At 42.9% G+C, this 19,662-nt stretch overlaps 1 protein-coding gene across 10 annotated transcripts in view; it reads left to right on the forward strand.

Moving 5' to 3' along the window:
• KCNJ15 (potassium inwardly rectifying channel subfamily J member 15) overlaps positions 1–17,202 on the forward strand; it is a 63,308-nt gene extending 46,106 nt beyond the window's left edge. For 4 of the 10 annotated variants that reach the window (XM_025293949.3, XM_044948401.2, XM_006065045.4 and 1 more), the window contains 2 exons: positions 6,385–6,489; positions 8,952–12,332. In XM_025293949.3, the coding sequence (XP_025149734.3) occupies positions 8,972–10,099 (1,128 nt within the window). In that variant the 5' untranslated portion in view covers positions 6,385–6,489; positions 8,952–8,971 and the 3' untranslated portion in view covers positions 10,100–12,332. The other 6 variants (XM_044948423.2, XR_003111624.3, XR_006553582.2 and 3 more) reach the window with 6 other exon arrangements.
• Positions 17,203–19,662: the final 2,460 nt, after the last annotated feature.

Genomic DNA, 19,662 nt, shown 5'->3' on the forward strand with positions numbered 1-19,662 from the left:
AAGCCTGAGCAAGAGGACTGCTAAGGCCCTTCTAGCTTCAGCTCTCTCAGTCCTAAGCTCCAGGATCTTTCCTCCAGCTTCTGGTGTTCTTAGCTAGTGAATCCTCAAGTCTACTGTAAGATGGTATCCATCATCCTAGAAAGAAAACTTGGAGAAATTTTAAACCAGTTACTTGCCTTTCCCCCCAAATTCTCATTGTCCCCCTCAAGACAATTCATCTGAACTTCTAAACCCTTGGAGGCCCTTTTCTGGCTAACTGAAAATGCACCCAACAGCTATCATATATTTGTATTCTTGGCCCCTTTAACTTGCTGTTCCTTCCCACACCCAAGGGCCCACTCCTTTGCTTGAAAGCAACGGGACTGAACTTTTAGGCAACCTAGTTTATGTGCTTGTGAATTTCCCACAGATTCTATATAACTCTAATCTCAAAGTATCGTCTCTAGATGAGCAGCCTCAGCATCACCTGGGAGCTCATTAGAAATGCAGATTTCTAGGCTCTCCTCTAATCCGAGGGGCTTCCCAGATGGCTCAATGGTAAAGAGTCTGCCTGCCAAGGCAGGAGATGCAAGAGACACGGGTTTTATCCCTGGGTCAGAAAGATCCCATGGAGGAGGAAATGGCAATCCACTCCAGTATTCTTGCCTGGGAAATTCCATGGGCAGACAAGCTTGGAGGGCTGCAGTCCATAGAGTCACAGAGTCAGACACGACTGAGTGACTGAGCACTCTAAACCTCCTGGGCAGAGCCATGTGTATTTTAAGGCCTCCAGGTGATTCTGACGCTTGCTGAAGTTCTAGAACTCATGTTACAGAGGTGAGAAATGAGGATTACAGACTCAAACAGACCTTGCGCTGGATCTGTTTCTTTACCTGGACGCCTAGAATAATGGCATTAATCCTTTCTGAATCTAAGTGAGAGTTAATACACGGCCCCTTAGATAAGGTGTGCACAGGATAAGCAATAAATCAATTATAGCTGTTGATTCTCTAAGGACTACTAACATGTAATGAGCCAGAACTCATTTTACAATGTGCTGCGCAGAATCGCTTAACAGTGAGAGATGTCTACTATGAGTTAGTTTTGAGGACAGTTAGTTTTGGTTAGACAGGAGCACAGGTGTGAAGACAGGTCTGGCTTTGCCAACAGGGTCCTTTAACTTTTATGAATGCGTATAAATGATCGAATCTCTCAAAGTTTAGTTTCCTCATTTAGAAAATCAAGAAAACACTTTCTTCACAAGGTAAAGAGAAGGATTAAATAAAATACTGTGTGTGTGTATGTTAGTTATTCAGTCATGTCTGACTCTTTGCGACCCCATGGACTGTACCCTGCCAGGCTCCTCTGTCCATGGAATTCTCCAGACAAGAATAGTGAAGTGGGTTGTCATCTCCTTCTCCAGGGGATCTTCCCAACCCAGGGATCGAACCTGGGTCTCCCATATTGCAGGCACATTCTTTACCATCAGAGCCACCAGGGTTTGAAAAGGGCCTAGTCCCTTTTTAAGCAGCCCCCAGCCCACATGAAGGCTACCAACGACATAAGGTGTGGTGTGCTGGTCATCACAGATCATGGTGCTACATGATCCTTAAACAAGGGCTTCTTGGGCCACAGAGATAAGAACAACAGGATCTGAGGCTCTTACATCTTACCCTGAAAAATTGCCTTATCCTGAAAAATTTAAGTAACAATGTCAAAGTATTGGAAAGAGAAAAATTATTCACTTTTTCTATGCTGTCCTTCAGGATCAGGCAAATCTTTCTTCCTGTTGAAATCTTAAGATGTTTATATTTCTTTTCTTTATTTTTTAATTGGAGGAAAATCACCATGCTGTGCTGATCTCTGCATTACTACAATGAAAATCAGCCATAAGTACACGTGTCCCCTCCCTCTTGAGCATCCCTCCCACCCCCCATCACCCCTCTAGGTCATCGCAGAGTGCCAGGCTGGGCTCCCTGTGTTATATAGCAACTTCTCACCCGCTATCTATTTTACACATGGTAGTATAAATATTCTTTTCCTATTCGGTGTTTAGCCATAGACCAACATTTGAAGTTCACACTGAGGGCTATTTCAAGACTTCACCTGTTTTCTTTAAATACAGTACCTTTTAGATCAGACACTTAGTCCTGAAATACAAAAATATGTACTAAGAGTATCCCTGCGGTCAGACTTTCACCAGGTTGTGTCTCAGTATCAGACAAGGGGCTTCCCTTGTAGCCCAGTCCGTAAAGATTCTGCCTGCACTGCAGGAGACCTAGGTTTGATCCCCGGGTTGGGAAGATCCCCTGGAGAAGGAAATGGCGACCCACTCCAGTATCCTTGCCTGGAAAAATCTCATGGACAGAGGAGCCTGGTGGGCTGCAGTCCATGGGTTCGCAAAGAGTCGGGCACGACAGAGCGACTAACACTTACGCTTACAATATCAGACAAATCCAAGAACTCAACAAGGTCACAGGACTCTTTTCTTTCCCGTGTTACGAGTCAGCCTGGGTTCAGCTGCAGCTCACTTCCAAGAGTCTCCCTCACCCCACCCCAGTCCCCATCACTGTCAAGAGGAAGAAACGGTCCACTCCAAGCCTCCCCTGAGAGCAGGGGCAGAACCAGAACTGAGCCATCCTCACTCTGTTCAGGTGAGACTTGGGTCACCGCAGCGGACACGCCATTGGCCGAAGCAGTCACGTGACCACATCTGACCCAGAGGATGAACACACATCCCCCAGCAGAACCGCCTCGGGGAAGGAGGCTCATGGACGGACGATGGGCCCCCCAGAGGCTGGAAGCCACAACCACCACAAGGAAAAGCGACCGTGGCTCCCCCAACGAGGCTCCCAGTTCCTCTCTTCAAAGACAGCTCATTAAGATACAGGACACCTGGTGGTGAATTTGCCGTAACCTTAACCAGACCCTCATATTCCTCATGGAGAAGAGTGTCCAACGGCACAGCCTCTCAAACTTGCCAGTCCTCCCAGCCACCCTTAGTCCTCAGAAGGGTTTGCAGGAGGAAAGCGTCGTTTCCCCGGCAGATAACAACCAAAGGGGCACCCTTGGGAACCTGTTGAGGGGCCACTCGGGGCACCTTGTTGTTGTTAATGAGCACGCCCAGTTCTGAGGCCACCTGGGCAAAGCCATCCGTGCCCTCAGCTGACGCGGAGGAAGCCAAGAAGCGGATTCAGAGCAGGAGGCGCAGCCGCTGGAGCGAGGCCGAGGCTGCTCGGAAGAGCAGGGGTGGGGGGAGATGGCGGGAGGCCAGCGCCAAAGGCCCCCGCGCGTGTTTATGTGACCACAGTCACAGGACCCAAATACAGGATAGCTAAGCCTCGCTGAGTTTATTTTCCATTACGTTTAAACCTTTGGAGTGCAGTGAACCCCAACTACATTCTTGTCAAGCACTTTTTTAAAAACATATTTCAGCACTTAATATTTAAACCCATGTACCCTTCAAGTAAAATATCAGCCAGGTGTTTCGGACTCGTAGCAAAGAGAGAGATCATCAAAAGTTTGCTTTGTCAGAAATATTTGACACCTGAGAAAGCTTTTTAAGCAACTTCTCTTACAAACAGGCAGCTGTTTTGCCAGCGTTCTCAAGTCAGAGTCCCTCAAATTCCAATTCTAGTCTGGAAATCAGGAAGTTGTAGTTGGATTTGAATTTCACTTTAAGCCTCGCCACCCCGTTTGAAGGTATGTAGAATGATATCACTGGAGGCGTGATTGAGAAGCTCCAGGTTTAGGGAGCGACCATCTCCTCATTTTTAAATTATTTTTTTCTGCAACTGCATGCATTCTGTTAGCCCACCATGGAACACAGAACTTTTTCCCAGGATGGACAAACTGAAAATTTCCAAAATTTGACTCAGCAGAGTTCTAAATTCTTAGAACTTCTCAGTGTTGTACTAAGAGAAAAAAAAATCCTTCTTAAACCATATTTTCTTTTCCTAACCAAGCATTACATGAAAGTTAGCGCGATTATCCCATTTTTGAGAGTCAAATACCCTGTAAACACAGTTTAGTTAGTAAAAGTTGTGGGTGAAAGTCTATTGTGGAAATGAAAGACTTGCCTGTGCTTAATGTTGGCTAATATTTCTACTAGCATTATTTATATTACATTAAATATTTAATGTAATATAAATGTTTACTGTATGTTTACTGTAAATATTATATAACATAAATTTTATTGTAAGCATAAATTGTATAGTAAACATAAACATGTTTACTGTAAATATATAACAAATTTTATTGCATATAATGCTTACATATTCTGTAACAATATTTATATGACATTTATATGATAAATATAGATAATGTATTATAGTTTTGATCAGATTCTCCATATATTGCTACTTTAAAAAAATAATTTTATTTATTTATCTGTCTTCCTTTTGGCTGTGCGGGGTCTTTGTTGCTGAGCAAGCTTTTCTCTAGTTGTGAAGAGTGGAGGTGACTCTCGAGTTGCGGTATGCAGGCCCCTTACTGTGGCGGCTTCTCTTGCTGTGGAAACAGGCCCTCAGTGTGCGGGCTTCAGTGGCTGCAGGTCCTGGGCTCTAGAGCACAGTCTATTTGTGGTGGCTGGGTTCAGTTGCTGTCTGACATGCAGGATCTTCCCTAATCAGGGATTGAACCCATGTCTTCTGCATTGGCAAGCAGATTCTTTGGCACTGAAACCACCAGGGAAGCCCTACTGCTCCTTTAAAGAATTACTACTTAGCCATGGGCCACTGGGTCACTGGCTTTCCTTTATTTATAAGGATGGTAGAGACTGGGAATTTCTGAAAAGTAATAAACAGATGTTCTCCAAGTCTATATGCAATAGTGTTACTTTAGGACTCTAAGGGCGAGTAGGGGATAGCATATTCACCAAGAGGGGAGAGCTGTTAAGATGTTGATAATGATTCAATTTCTGTATCCAATGTGTTGGTTCTCAAAGTGTGTTCCTGGAGCAGCAGCAGCATCTGGGAACTCTTCAGACCTGCAGTTTTTGGGGGTTCCACCCCAGACCTACCAAATCGGAAATGCCAAGCCTGCTGGGAAGTTCTCAGGCACTTAGGGTCTGAGCATCTTCGTCAGGCTGGTCAAGAATGTGGGCACAGGGGCTTCACAGGGACCCTTCTGCCTGGTGCCAGCTGTTGAGAGCTTGGATTTTCTGTGGCCCTGTTTCCTCCTCATGGGGATGCTCTGAGGGCTAATTATGGCCACATATGAAAAGCACCTAGAAGAGAGGCTGGTCCCTGGCTCTAGTGTTATCTGTTTATGATAATGAGTACTGTAATTGGTGATCTGAAGCTTTAGTGTTGTTGCTACTCCCCTGAATCTTCATTACTGTCGTTTTATTTTCTGTATTTTTCCCACTTTGGGCTTCCCTGATGGCTTAGATGGTAAAGAATCTGCCCATAATGCAGGAGACCTGAATTCGATCCCTGGGTCAGGAAGAGCCGCTGGAGAAGAGAATGGCAACCCACTCCAGTATTCTTGCTGGGAGAATTCCATGGACAGAGTCTACAGTCCATGGAGTCACACAGTAAGATATGACTGTGACTAACACTTCCCACTTTGGACCATTTCTGGCTCCGTCCTTACTCTATTCTTGCTTAGTGTTTGCATATGTATTTCTCCTAATTGATCAGGGTCTCTCTGTCCATTTACAGGTTGGTTTCTCTTTGATGGGATGGCGTGTTCCAGCTCGCAGTAGTTAATTTCTTTGATCTTCCATTCTTACCATATATATATAAGTAGAGTTTAGTAAGAACTGTTTCAGAAAAGGAGCATGCCAAAATGCCAAAGAGCCTAGTGACATCAGAACAGATTGCATTAAACTTCGGAGGTTTAAGAGGGATTTGTGTGCTGACAAGAACGCTGGTCTAGCTCCCAAAGACTTTGGAGCTCGTTCTTTCTGCCATGGGCAAGACAAGTCACTGCAACCTCCCAGGTCTCCTCATTTGAAAACCGTGTGTCAGATGCCTTGGTTCTGACATTCTTTTTAAACTCTAATGTTCTATGACTCAACAGTAATAATGCATTTCCACAGGCGGTAAAAATATTCTAGACTCTTCCCTTCCAATTCTCACTGTTTACTTCCTCTGCACTTCCCCTTCCTGCCTCCCTGTTTGCCGGCCAGTCGATAGTGGGCTTCGGTGGGGGTGAGTTAACCCACTCTTTCCAGGGTGTTTTACTACTGAGCTCCCTCCAGAGGGTGGGAATTCTACAGTGAGGGTTGTGGCTGGGACTTCAGTTTCATTCCTGAAACACTCCTTGAGCTTTGATCTATTCTGGGCACCCTGCCAGATCGCCAGGGGGTGCGGGGGTGGAAGGTGAACGCTGAGGGTCAGTTTCACTGGGTCAGTTTCTTAGTAAACACCTGTGAGCTCCACGTGGCCCTCTTTCTTTCAGGAAGTAGCAGAGTCCCATGGTAGCCAGGTGGGCGAAGGGGAGTGAGGACCATCCACCTGCCTTGGAGAAGACGCCATCTGACCCGCCGGCCGAGTGAGCCCCCAGGTAGCACGCGGTTCTGGGGGCACGGGGTGTTGGGAGGGAGGGAGTAGGTGTTTAGCCTTGGGGTGCTGTCCACCAGCCACTCTTTTCCACAGTGAGAGGCTGATCCCAAGGCCCTTATCCCCATCCATCTAGGTTTTCTTCCCCCATATATGACCCCCATCCTCAGATGGCTGTTGGGGTCATTGATTCCAACAACAGTTGTGCAGAACTGTAGCACAAGAGCTTTGGGGAGAGAGAGGAGACAGAGTCAGCTCATCCCTAGCCTCTGCCCCTTTGAAGGAGAGGTTAAAACAGAGGCGTCGTGGCCCTGCCTTCGTAACAACAGGGCCAAGTCTCCCAGCCTCTGGCAGAAGGCTGAGCTGGGAGCTTCGTTTGTGCCGCAGGACAGTTGTGTATCATGCGCACAAGAAAACTTAAGCTTCTGTTTTCACTTCAGTGGGTTGAATGGCATGCACTTGCCCCTAAGAGTTTTGTTTTATTTTAAGCGCATGCAATTACTTGTCCGTAAGCTGAGTTTGTCTTTGCCAGCGCCCATGTTCTGAGCTTGACTAGGCACTTGGGCATGCCAGCCTGGCATTTTGTTTCCAAACTTCCACTGTGGTCGCTTTCCTCTTGATTCCTGAGAGGGGCTGCTGAGGGTCTGATAAAGCCCATACTAAATTATATCCTGTACTTTTCATCTAAGTGTTAGCCACTCAGTCGTGTCTAACTCTTTACAACCCCATGGACTGTGGCCCTTTAGGTTCTTCTGTCCAGGCAAGAACACTGGAGTGGGTTGCCATTCCCTTCTCCAGGGGAGCTTCCTGATCCAGGGATCGAACCCGGGTCTCCTGTATTGCAGGCAGATTCTTTCCTGTTTAAATCACCAGGGAAGCCTACTTTTCATCTAGACTGGTCCCCAAATTAGTGGAATAGGCTTCAACAAGAAAAATAAATTCTGGATAGCATAGGGCCATTCTTTGCAAGGAAAATGAAAAAGAGACTCCCCTTTTCTGAGAGAAAAAAAAAAAAAGATCATTTCAAGGGGCAGGCAGTAAATGGCACACTTTAACAGTGCAAGAGGAAAACTAAAAAGCCCAACAGATTAACCGTATCCTCAACAGGTGTTAGCCTTTAATGGATACAGTTTCAGATTCCTTGAAGGGATTTGCCCAGAGGATTATTTTAGAAACTTCTACTGAGAAAGCATTATTCCAACAGCAAAGATTACTGCATGAATCATAGACCACTGTATACCAGTGTCATTTTAAAGGGAGAAATTTTTTTGTTATTATTAAAATGCCACTGAGGTGGAAAACCATGCCAACCAGGTGGTTACCCTGTAATCATTCACATTATCTTTTCCAAGGAATGTAGGGGTAACTTATCTCAGTCACGAGGCAGGCATTATAAGATGCTGTGTGGCCTCACCCCAGCTTTTCCCTGTCTGTAAATGCAGAGCATTCTCTGGGGCTCAGCATGGTAGCCTAGTACCTCTTCCAGGTAAGTCTGTTCTGCTACATTGTCAGATGCCTGTACTCATGTACTTGTTCACTAGCTCTTTAAAATAGACGCTTAGGCTGATTCTACTTAGCTCAAAAGAAGTAAGGCAGAATTTTTGTGCCATACCTAAATGCCACACCTAATATTCTATATTGATAACTTTTATCTCAGCATAACCAGCCATTAATAAAGTTTGATTATTTGTTCTAAGTTGGTTTTTGGTTGTTGGATAGCTTGATCTTTCCCATTGTAATCAAGAACTGGGACAGATCAAGGATTCCAAATAATTCATCAGACTATGGGGGGAAATGAATGGCTATTAATGGCTATTGCTATATCATGCAAAAGAACAGCTTTAAAAATTTTTTTATGAATAGTACCCAAGGTTTTAAAGTTTGTGCTAACATTTTCCATCACTACATCAAGAAGTATCTTATGGATGGTGCATTTTATTTATATCAGTACTGGCCCTATGCTAAGTCAACTTATTTTTTAATTTTCTATACTTGAAAATCCTTGAAAGCGGAATATACATAAATATTCATAATACTCTGTGGGGTGGATGCTTGTGAGTATGATATCAGAAAGAGGAGATTTGCATCATTTTTTGAGTGTGAAGTTCTCTTTTGACACTTTACAGCCATTATCTCATTCAACCATCACAAAAACTCTGAGAAGTAGACTGTATTCCTAGTTCACAGATTAGGTAGCTGGGGTCCAGAGAGGTTAAATAACATGCCCCAGGTCACACAGTGAGTAAGTTGGAAAGAAAGAATTTAACCCCAGTCTCTTTGTCTCCAGTCTCTGCTTCGCACTCTCTCCTACCACTATCCCCAGGTACACATCGATGAATCTGGCCTTCAGTCTTCACCTTTCTTGTGAACTTGCGTGTACATTCACTTTTATCTCGCAGGAGTATCCTGTTTCTACTTTCTGGACACGTGACAGTAAGGAAACATCTTCTTTTGTCCTTTCCTTAGGTGGCCCTGTGAGCCGGACCATGGACCCGATTCACATCAGCATGGCCAGCGCGCCCATGGTGAAGCATACTGCTGGTGCTGGCCTCAAGGCCAGCAGACCCCGAGTCATGTCCAAGAGCGGGCACAGCAACGTGAGAATTGACAAAGTGGATGGCATATATTTGCTCTACCTCCAAGACTTGTGGACCACCGTCATCGACATGAAGTGGAGATACAAGCTCACCCTGTTTGCTGCCACGTTCGTGATGACCTGGTTCCTGTTCGGGGTGATCTACTATGCCATCGCCTTTATCCATGGGGACCTGGAGCCCAGTGAGCCCCCTTCCAATCACACCCCATGCATCATGAGAGTGGACTCCCTCACTGGGGCGTTCCTGTTTTCCCTGGAATCCCAGACGACCATCGGCTACGGAGTCCGTTCCATCACCGAGGAATGCCCTCATGCCATCTTCCTCTTGGTGGCCCAGCTGGTCATCACCACCTTGATTGAGATCTTCATCACGGGCACCTTCCTGGCCAAAATCGCCAGACCCAAAAAGCGGGCGGAGACCATCAAGTTCAGCCACTGCGCCGTTATCACCAAGCAGAATGGGAAGCTGTGCTTGGTGATCCAGGTGGCCAACATGAGGAAGAGCCTCCTGATCCAGTGCCAGCTCTCGGGGAAGCTCCTCCAGACCCATGTCACCAAGGAGGGCGAGCAGATCCTCCTGAACCAGGCCACTGTCAAGTTCCACGTGGACTCCTCTTCTGAGAGCCCCTTCCTCATCCTGCCCATGACGTTCTACCATGTGCTGGATGAGACAAGCCCCCTGCGGGATCTCACCCCCCAGAACCTGAAGGAGAAGGAGTTTGAGCTGGTGGTCCTCCTCAACGCCACCGTGGAGTCCACCAGCGCCGTGTGCCAGAGCCGCACATCTTACATCCCGGAGGAGATCTACTGGGGCTTTGAGTTTGTGCCTGTCGTCTCTCTCTCAAAAACTGGCAAGTACGTGGCTGACTTCAGTCAGTTTGAACAGATCCGGAAGAGCCCGGATTGTACCTTTTACTGCGCAGATTCTGAGAAGCAGAAACTTGAAGAGAAATACAGGCAGGAGGATCAGAGGGAAAGAGAGCTGAGAACGCTTTTGCTGCAGCAGAGCAATGTCTGACGGGCATGGTGTTGCCTCGGCTTATTTCCGAGCGGCTTTTGCATCTGAGCTCCCTTCTAACACAGAGATCACCAGGAACTGAAAATGTGTGGATGCACCCTGAAACACTGCACAGGCTTACAGACCTGTTCCTCTGATCTGATGGCTTTAAACAACCTTTGCCACATCTGAAAGGGTTCCTTTCTTCAATGCTCTGTCTGAAGCGAACTCCCTAAATTCAAATTTTCCAAAAGGGGGCTGCATTTCAAAAAAGCTGGTGGAGGGCTATGGGAACAATGTCCTGCCGAGTGGACAGACATTTCAGGATGCTGATACTGAAAGGACGTCAGCTATAATATAAGGTATTTATTCAGTCCAAGTATGAAAGACATCACGACCAAGAGCTGAAATGTGGTTCGGTATCCACTTACATCGTTGCTTTAAAACACACTCGTTTTTTTCAAGCAGAGAAAACAGTATTTATAATGGAGGCTATCTGGTCAAACATAAACTGGGGCAAAGGGACTCTATTCACAAAGTATAATTCTGTTTTTACCTTTTTCAGTGACCGTTGTTGTATAGAGTGAAATTGATCAAATTAGAAATGAACTGTTGTAAAAACATGCAAATGGAGCTGATGTGATTGTTCACATTAAATTTTTTGTTGAAATGTACTAGCCCCTTTTTATTTAAAATGAAGTTCACAAGCAGCACCCATCAGCATCAACCAGGAGCTTTATTAGTACATTAGCCCCCCATGGGCTTAGAGAGTCATAGTCTGTATCTTAACAGGATCGCCAAGTGATTCATGCAAAAATGAAATTTTGAAAAGCTTCACTCCCGGCAGAGTTTCTGAAGTAACTTTCTGAAGCCAGGGGACTCTGCTCATCCCTTATCCCGTTCTTTATTATGGCCCAATATTCCTTTCAAGGGTTTCCTTCCTTTCTGTTAAAATACCTTATCCACAGAGGAACTGGCATGGACATTTCAAGAGCAAAATAACACTCTTGATAGTAATGGTTGTCTCTCTCAAGTCAAGTACATGCTTGTTGATTACAATCAGCACAAAAGAAAATTTCAGCTTCATAACAATCGAAAATTTGCTCCTACATTGAAATCCAGGAGTTTGGCTGGGGCCATGAAGAACAGGAGGAGCCAAGGCTAAGGAGTTCAAATGCAGATGACTCCTTGAAGCATGAACAAAGCTTGATACCTGATAGCATGTAAAGGGTGCCCTCAGTATTGAAATAAGTCTCATACAACTCAGTGTTACAGAGTAACGTTTGGATTTTGGCAAGATTTAGAGCATTTCTTTGGGGGCGGAGAATCAATGCGCTAGGATTGGCTAAATGTGCGAAAGGTGAACTCTCATTTCATTCAGACAAGGACAGATTTGAACATTCATTCAAGAAGAGTGGATGTGTGCGTGACCCCATGTGTATGCATACACTGACCTGCACACACATAGACCTAAACACACAAACACACACACACACAAGGCATGCTCCTCCTGGCTCTTCCGTCATGGTTGTGGAAACTATCCGCAAAGACATTTGTGATTAAGATAGCAAGTCTTTGACAAATGTGCTCATGTTTATTTGGTTCTTTAAGAGTGGGAGTGCTGGGACTCGGAGCAAACAGGACCTGTAATCTGGATTCAGGTTTTCTGTGAAACGGTGTCATATCATATGTTACCATAATCTCAAGTCTCCCTCCATTAAACAGAAAATGTGCCTGAAACCTCTGACCCGGAAGTGAACATTTAACACAGGTATGAAAACAATGGAGTTGAAGTCGTAAAAGTTTAAAAAACAATCCTAGTGCACAAGAAGTTATTGTTTTCAGTTATTCAGGAAGTTTTTTTTGTTTGTTTGTTTCTGTTGATCACTTTATGGCAGTTTGTTTTAGATCTTCATTCTCCTTAAAAAATCATGTTAGTGTAGTTAGATACTAGCCCTTTCAATTATTAAACTTTTTAATTGTAGTGAAATCACAGGAAAATAATGCCTCGGCATGTTTACAATTTTTTTGCTCGTACCATAAAGTTTTTTCACAGATTTACATCAGTGCTAATTTAAGTGTGATGAAGATTGGGAATCTTACATACTTATATTGTATATGGTACAATGATATGGCATAAGATTGAAAAGTCTTTCTTTATGTTCACTTTGCATATCTGTTTTGGCCAAATATGGAAGACTTGATCATCTGATCTATTGCAATACATACAAAATAAATATGTAGTTTCTCAAAACCCAATACTTGTACCAGTCAATAAATCATGTTATAACAAACTATTCAATAAATAGCACTAAAGTTGTGTCTGATTTGAAGCTTAGTATTTTCCAAGCACACTTACTTATTATTACTTTGTACAAAATCCTTTCGTATTAACATGCTCACAAAAGGATTCAGGTGGCACAATTATTTGATTATATCTGGACATGAATCTGACTGAAACAGACTCATACTCAACATCCAACTAAGGACAGTCAAACTAATAGAGTGTTTTGACCCATAAAAAGGGTTTTTGCATTTTGAAACATTTCCAGTGCATCAAGCCTTCTTAGTGCAATTGTTCAAAACTATCCTGTTCCATTTGAGAAATCACAACGTAAACAGCAGCAAGTCAGTGTAATCTGCAAGCCGTGTCTTATGTAATAAAATGCATTGTAATGGTAACCCACTCCAGTATTCTTGCTGTGGATAGAGGAACCTGGCAGGCTACAGTCCATGGGGTAGCCAAAGAGTCAGACACAACTTTGTAACTAAACAACGACAATGGCATTGTGCTGACATGGCACCCAGTAGGCAATGGCACCAAACAGTCCAGTAAAGATTCACTCAGTGATCAAGACAAACCATCTTTGGTTTTCTTTCTTACTTATCAGGAAATTACAGCCCAGAAATGACTCCAGAAACCTAAAAGAACTGGTTAAAAGTAAAACGAAGATCATGGCATCCGGTCCCATCACCTCATGGGAAATAGATGGGGAAACAGTGGAAACAGTGTCAGACTTTATTTTTTGGGCTCCAAAATCACTGCAGATGGTGACTGCAGCCATGAAATTAAAAGACGCTTACTCCTTGGAAGCAAAGTTATGTCCAACCTAGATACCATATTGAAAAGCAGAGACGTTACTTTGCCAACAAAGGTCCGTCTAGTCAAGGCTATGGTTTTTCCTGTGGTCATGTATGGATGTGAGAGTTGGACTGTGAAGAAGGCTGAGCACCAAAAAATTGATGCTTTTGAACTGTGGTGTTGGAGAAGACTCTTGAGAGTCCCTTGGACTGCAAGGAGATCCAACCAGTCCATTCTGAAGGAGATCAGCCCTGGGATTTCTTTGGAAGGAATGATATTAAAGCTGAAAGTCCAGTACTTTGGCCACCTCATGCAAAGAGTTGACTCATTGGAAAAGACTCTGCTGCTGGGAGGGATTGGGGGCAGGAGGAGAAGGGGAGGACAGAGGATGAGATGGCTGGATGGCATCACTGACTCGATGGACGTGAGTCTCAGTGAACTCCAGGAGTTGGTGATGGACAGGGAGGCCTGGCATGCTGCGATTCATGGGGTTGCAAAGAGTTGGACATGACTGAGCGACTGAACTGAAATGAACTGAAAAGTAAAAAATTCCATGAATGAGTGGACTAGATATTTAGACAATTATTTCGTCTGATTTTTCTCTGAATTGACTGATTTCAATCCCATAAAAATGTAAATTTTGTTGTATTCAGTCTTTCAGTCATGTTTGACTCTTTGTGACCCCAAGGACTGCAGCATGCCAGGCTTCCCTTATCCTTTGCTATCTCCTGGAGTTTGCTCAAACTCATGTCCATCAAATCAGTGATGCCATCCAACCATCTCATCCTCTGTCACCCCCTTCTCCTCTTGACCTCAGTTTTCCCAGCATCAGGGTCTTTTCTGAAGAGTCAGCTTTTCATATCAGGTGGTCAAAGTATTGGAGCTTCAGCATCAATCCTTCCAATGAATATTCAGGGTTGATTAAATGAGTCATATTTTTTTAAAAAGGGACACTTCTACTGCAGGATGACTCTTTCTTCCTTCTTGAATCCTCAGGACTCCATCTGGAGAAAGAAGAAAAGAAAAAAGCAAAGTCAGGAAGACCTGAAGCCTTTGCCCTGGTACCTCAGTAAAGGAGCAGCCTCATCTTCAGGCATGGTTCTATACCTGGTCTCTGGTCAAAGCGTTAGACATCCGATGGTGTGACAATGGCAAAGCCTTCCAGCCTCTTGCTCTTGGCTTTCATGCATGCTACATATATTTTTTCTGTTAAATATTTGAAATAGCTGGTTTTGAATGCGGGCTATTTTATCATAGCCTTCTGGAAGGGATTTTCTTTTCAAGTGAAAGGTGGCAGCATTTCAAGTCTTAATTTCCAAGTTCTGCACTGTGCATGTGTCAGCATTTGACTCTGTGTAAGTCCAAGGTGCACTTAATTTTCTTCCCTTAGAAAGACTTACCCCTGAAGGTCTAAAGCTTAACATTTCACTTCTAATTGATTAACTATTAATACATACACTTTGCCTTTTGTGAATTTCAGTTTATCTTTAATCAGAATGTCCTGCCAACCCATCCTTGGGTTTCTGGGCAGCAAAGAGTGGCTTCTGCTCTCAGAGTAAGGTGCCTTGTAAGAAGAGTTTGAGTCTCCAGAGTAAGAATTTGCAATGAAAAAGTATGATTAGAATTTAATTTTAGAATTAGATTAAAAAAAATAAAGCAGTTACTTAACTTCTTGAGGCATTTGTATATTCTTTGGTAGACTTTTTCTTAATTGCTGTTCTGTTGTTTTGATTTTTTGAAAGAAATCTGAAACAAAGTCTTTGTCTTCAGAGTAAGGAAGGCAGTGAGAAAGGTGTAAAAAAAAAAAAAAAGCTAATAGTTGACTTAGCTAGGCTTCCATGTAAACAGACTTCTACCAGTGAAAAAGAACTTCAGAGAAAATATTGGTCATTCAGTCTCACATTACAACAAACCACCATCATATCCTTTGGCTTCCCAGGAGTAGCAATTTTCCTAACTCTGAAGAAACACTGATGAATTAAGTCCAACATTTTTTTCCAAAATTTTTCCACTAGACACATAATGAGAGAGAAACACGAGGCAAAAATAAAGCTCCAGGCATTTCACTTCATCTTCATCCTCTGTCAGCTCTCCCGAGTCAGTTTCCTCTCAACTGCCCATGTGCTTGGTTGACTAAACCTCATCCTTGCCAACCATTCTAGCAAGCCAAATCAACGCGTGGGTTAAAAATAATCAATCCAAATTAGTAGTAATAATTTGTGGACATTTAGATGCCTAAAAACTGGGGATAGAAACTTTTATCTTTCAATGAGTACGTTGCTAGTATGTTAAAATAGAAGACAGAGAAAAAGCTGTTGATTGGAGTGGATAGTTAATTCCTAATAAAATTACAAGAATTGATTATGGAAGTCAAAAGGTGTAATTGGCACATGAGCATAAATGCCAAAGGTGTCATGTATGTGGATAAAGGCCACATGACTAGCAAAGGTAGCGCAGTGCATGTGGGCTCAGTCGTGTCCAGCTCTTTGCGACCCCAAGGACTGTAGCCCACTGCCCTCCTCTGTCCATGGGATTCTTGTCTTGCTCCAGACAAGAATACTGGAGTGGGTTGCATTTCCTCCTTCAGGAGATCTTCATGACTCAGGGATTGAACCCATGTCTCCTGCATTGGTAGGCAGATTCTTTACCTCTGTGCCACCTAGAAAGCCCCCTAGTAAAGATAATTTCAGCCAAATGCAGGGACTTTTGGTAAATTCTGGGCATGCTCTTTGTTTATCACAGAAAGGCTGGGAACAATGGGCGCATCATTTTGTATTACTAACCACCACTAGATGGGTAAAACCAAAGATAAAGGCATCTGCCTAAAAGCCCATTACCACATTTTTTGTTTAACAGCTCCAACCTTGTTATGTACTTAGCTATGATCTTATCTTTCCTCAAGGCTAAATCTTATCTATTATCCATGCCTTCACAACAACCTAAGATATATAATTTCACCCCTCAAAAATATTCATGTTATACATAGAACCTACTCAAAATTAGACTCTAAGGGAGCTACTACAATTGATTATGTAGTACACATTCTCTTAGAAAAAAAATCAGAAGCTGTTGATTTCAAGCTAAGATGTATGGCCTTTTAGCTTATTATTCCTATGATTGTTATAATTGCTAATGTCTTTAATATTGCTGAAAAAGTAAAGCGTTCCAAGAGCATGATTGGATGGGAGTTCAAAGGAATGACTTTTTTTTTTGGTCCCTTTACTATAAGGTAACCATATTCTTTCATCTGCAATCAAATCTTAAGACTAAGGATGTTGTATGAAATAAAATCATTACAGGAAGTATGACGGTATCAGGGACTTTTTACAAAAACAAACTTCCAGATCACAAGAGGAAGCTGTGTTTGTGTGCTGACAGAAAGTATTTAACAGCAGTCAGGAGAGGAAGGCAGGATGACAGCCAACTTGGATCTATTTTTGAAGAATTATTTCTGTAGAGTGTCATGGAATTGTAAGTTACAAAAAGAATGCTTTGGTAAACAGTCCTCTCCATTCCAAAAGGACTCACTCCAAAATACCACTTAATGAAATTCACAGGAATGTTATGAAGATGGGAATCCCAAATGACAGGCAGACTTTACAAGCGAACAGTCCTACTTTTTGTAAATCCTGGCAGTGTGCATTTACCAAAATCTCCGTCACACCACACTCTCTTGCTATATATAGCACTCCATCTGATCTGATCACTATACCATGCGGCAAGATGCATGTCCTTGCTTTCTTCTGATTTTTAACTAGTCTTAAATTTGTCTTAGCGTAACAGTGACTCCTGCTTCTCAAGATTGAGCTACTATTCGGTACATTTTAGAAATCTCAAACTAATGTGTGTGTACTCAGTCACTACTGAATCCAATGACCAATCAGCTTTAAATAGGTCTTTTTACGTTCTATGAATTCATCCCTCTATTTATCAAACCATTTCTTGTTTTTATATGTAACTCTATCACCCTTCTTTTGTTATATATATATGGAATCACTCTCATCTGTAAAATAATAGAAAATACAATAAAGCTAATTTTTAAGTCTTGAGTTTCTTCTCATTTTATTGGAAGGGTTATGATGTTATAGTTCATGCTCTGATGGACAGGGATTTAATATTTTCTTAGAGAGCTCAGAAGAAAATTCTCATTTGAAACATCTTTTGATGTTTGAAACATCTTCTGATGATGGTAATTACAATAATTTGGGGATGAGCAGGTACTTTTTAAGATGGTATTTTCTACCAGTGCCTAAAGGAATGTATTTTGTTTCTTTTCTAATTAAAGAAAAGAAAATGAAATTTCTACCTTATGTCTTTCTTTTGCCATGATGTCCTACTTGCTCATTTTATTTTAGTCAATGATTAAAGATCAAGTTAACAATTTAACAACATCCTTTCTGCACCTTATTTCTTACTAAAGTTTCTTGTACTCCATTGCCTTTTTACTTTTATGGGTAAAAAGAATGAAAGCACACAATTATATAAGCCTTAAAGGTATCAGTATGGGTGTGACTGCAAAGCAGCACAGCTGTTTAAGATCCACACTGTAGAGATTTGTACCCAAGAAACAGCCATGAAAAAAAGAAAAAAAAAAAAGAAACAGCCATGGTCCTCCTATGGGGACACCATACACACACACACAACAAAGTGGCTGCCACAGCTCCACACTTTCTACAGGTGTTTCTTGGAACCTGCTCTTTTGAAATCTTGGGTGATTCATTGTGATATTTTCAGTGATGGCAAGATAAGTTTCTTTTAGTGAGCATGTGACAGGTGGAAATATAAAAGGCTGGTGCATATGGTAGGAAGTCAAATTGGAGGATGCTGTTTGGGCAAAAAAAAAAAAAAAATGTTTTCCAGAAAGTGGACAGTAACCTGGAATACAGTAATAAGGCTTATCAGTTGGGAGGATACATTTTATTCATTTCAATTTGCATGAAATTTCTCAGACACATATCATCTACTCCATTATCTCAAGCATCTGCTTGCCCTTGTGGGATGACCTTGGCCAAGAACTGAGCTGTCTGTGTCCAAGACATGAAAGAGGTTTGCCTCCACCACACCATGTCTTTGCGGCGGTGAATGTATGGGGCGTTATCACAGTGGCACGGGAGCTTTGCTCTGGGCTGGAAACACAGCATCCTGGCAGCCATAATTTCTCTTCTCAGATATCCTTGATTTCATTCAGCTGCCTTCAAAAACTCAGATAAACAAGCTTTGTGATTTAATTTTTAATGCAAAAGTCCATATTCTTTCCAGAAACTTCTACCTCATTTGAGGTTTTAGTCCCCAAATTTTCTATCCCTTTACTTGAATTTTACACTTCCTCTATAGTACCTCATGCTCTTGGTCAGTCGCTAAGTCACATCTGACTCTTTGTGACCCCATGGACTAAGTAGCCCACCAGCCTCCTCTGTCCATGGGATTTTCCAGGTAAGAATACTGGAGGGGGTTGCCATTTCTTTCTTCAGGGAATCTTCTTGACCCAGGGATCAAACCTGTGTCTCCTGCATTGACAGGCAGATTCTTACTGAACCACCAGGGAATCTCATATTTGAATGTCCCACATGTGTTCGCACCAGCCTCTAGAGCTGTTTTATGTATCTTTCTTGTTTACCTCTATTGAGTCTGTCAGATCTCAGTTTATATGTGGTTTGAAGATCTGCATGTGATTTAGAGATCTGCCATAAGTCTGCTGTAAGCAACAGACACCCCATTCTGCACCAACATGGAACTATATGTGGTTTTCCTAACCCTCATTCCCACCATCAATCGGGCTGACCTGGTACATGGGAAGCATGTTGTAGCGTGTTCTGTTGCAACATGCCCCTTCTACTCATATAAGCCAAACACACACACACACACACACACACATGTACACAAGTCCCAAGCCTTCCAGTCTCAACTTGGATTTGCAGAGAGCAAATAAGACACACACTCATAGGTTCTTAATGCTTCAGGCCACTTCAAAACACTTAATGGTCCATTTTATAGCCAACGAAGGAAGTGTAGCATGTCTAGTTTCTGTACTTTACAGAAGACCCTACAGCGAACTGAGGTTCAATGTGTCATCCCGTGTCACTCAACAAACCAGTGCAGTGATGTAGGTCTCTCCCTTCTGGTCTAACAGTCCATCCCCTAGATTTACAACATGGGAATTTCACCATGGAGCTGGTTTCTCCATGTGATGGGTCAAAACCAGAGCTTGGTGATGATAGAATAGATCACCCAGGGAAAGCATGAATCTGGGAGCCTGGAATAATTATATGGAGGCCCTGAATGCTACCAGGGGTCTGTTACTCAGAGGCTGAGCATATGGGATAAGTATTCAGAAGGTAGAAATGATATTAATCCATCAGGTGAAAGAAAAGAGCACAGGAATATGAACACTGCTCACTAAGATTTAAACAAAGCCAACAAACCGATTGTTTATCTGAGTAGGGATGAACAGTTGGCCAAAGAATCGACAGAGTGGTAACCAGAATTAAGAAATCCCAGAGGA

Source organism: Bubalus bubalis, chromosome 1 (genome assembly GCF_019923935.1).
Source record: "Bubalus bubalis isolate 160015118507 breed Murrah chromosome 1, NDDB_SH_1, whole genome shotgun sequence".
NCBI classification, from domain to species: Eukaryota; Metazoa; Chordata; class Mammalia; order Artiodactyla; family Bovidae; genus Bubalus; species Bubalus bubalis.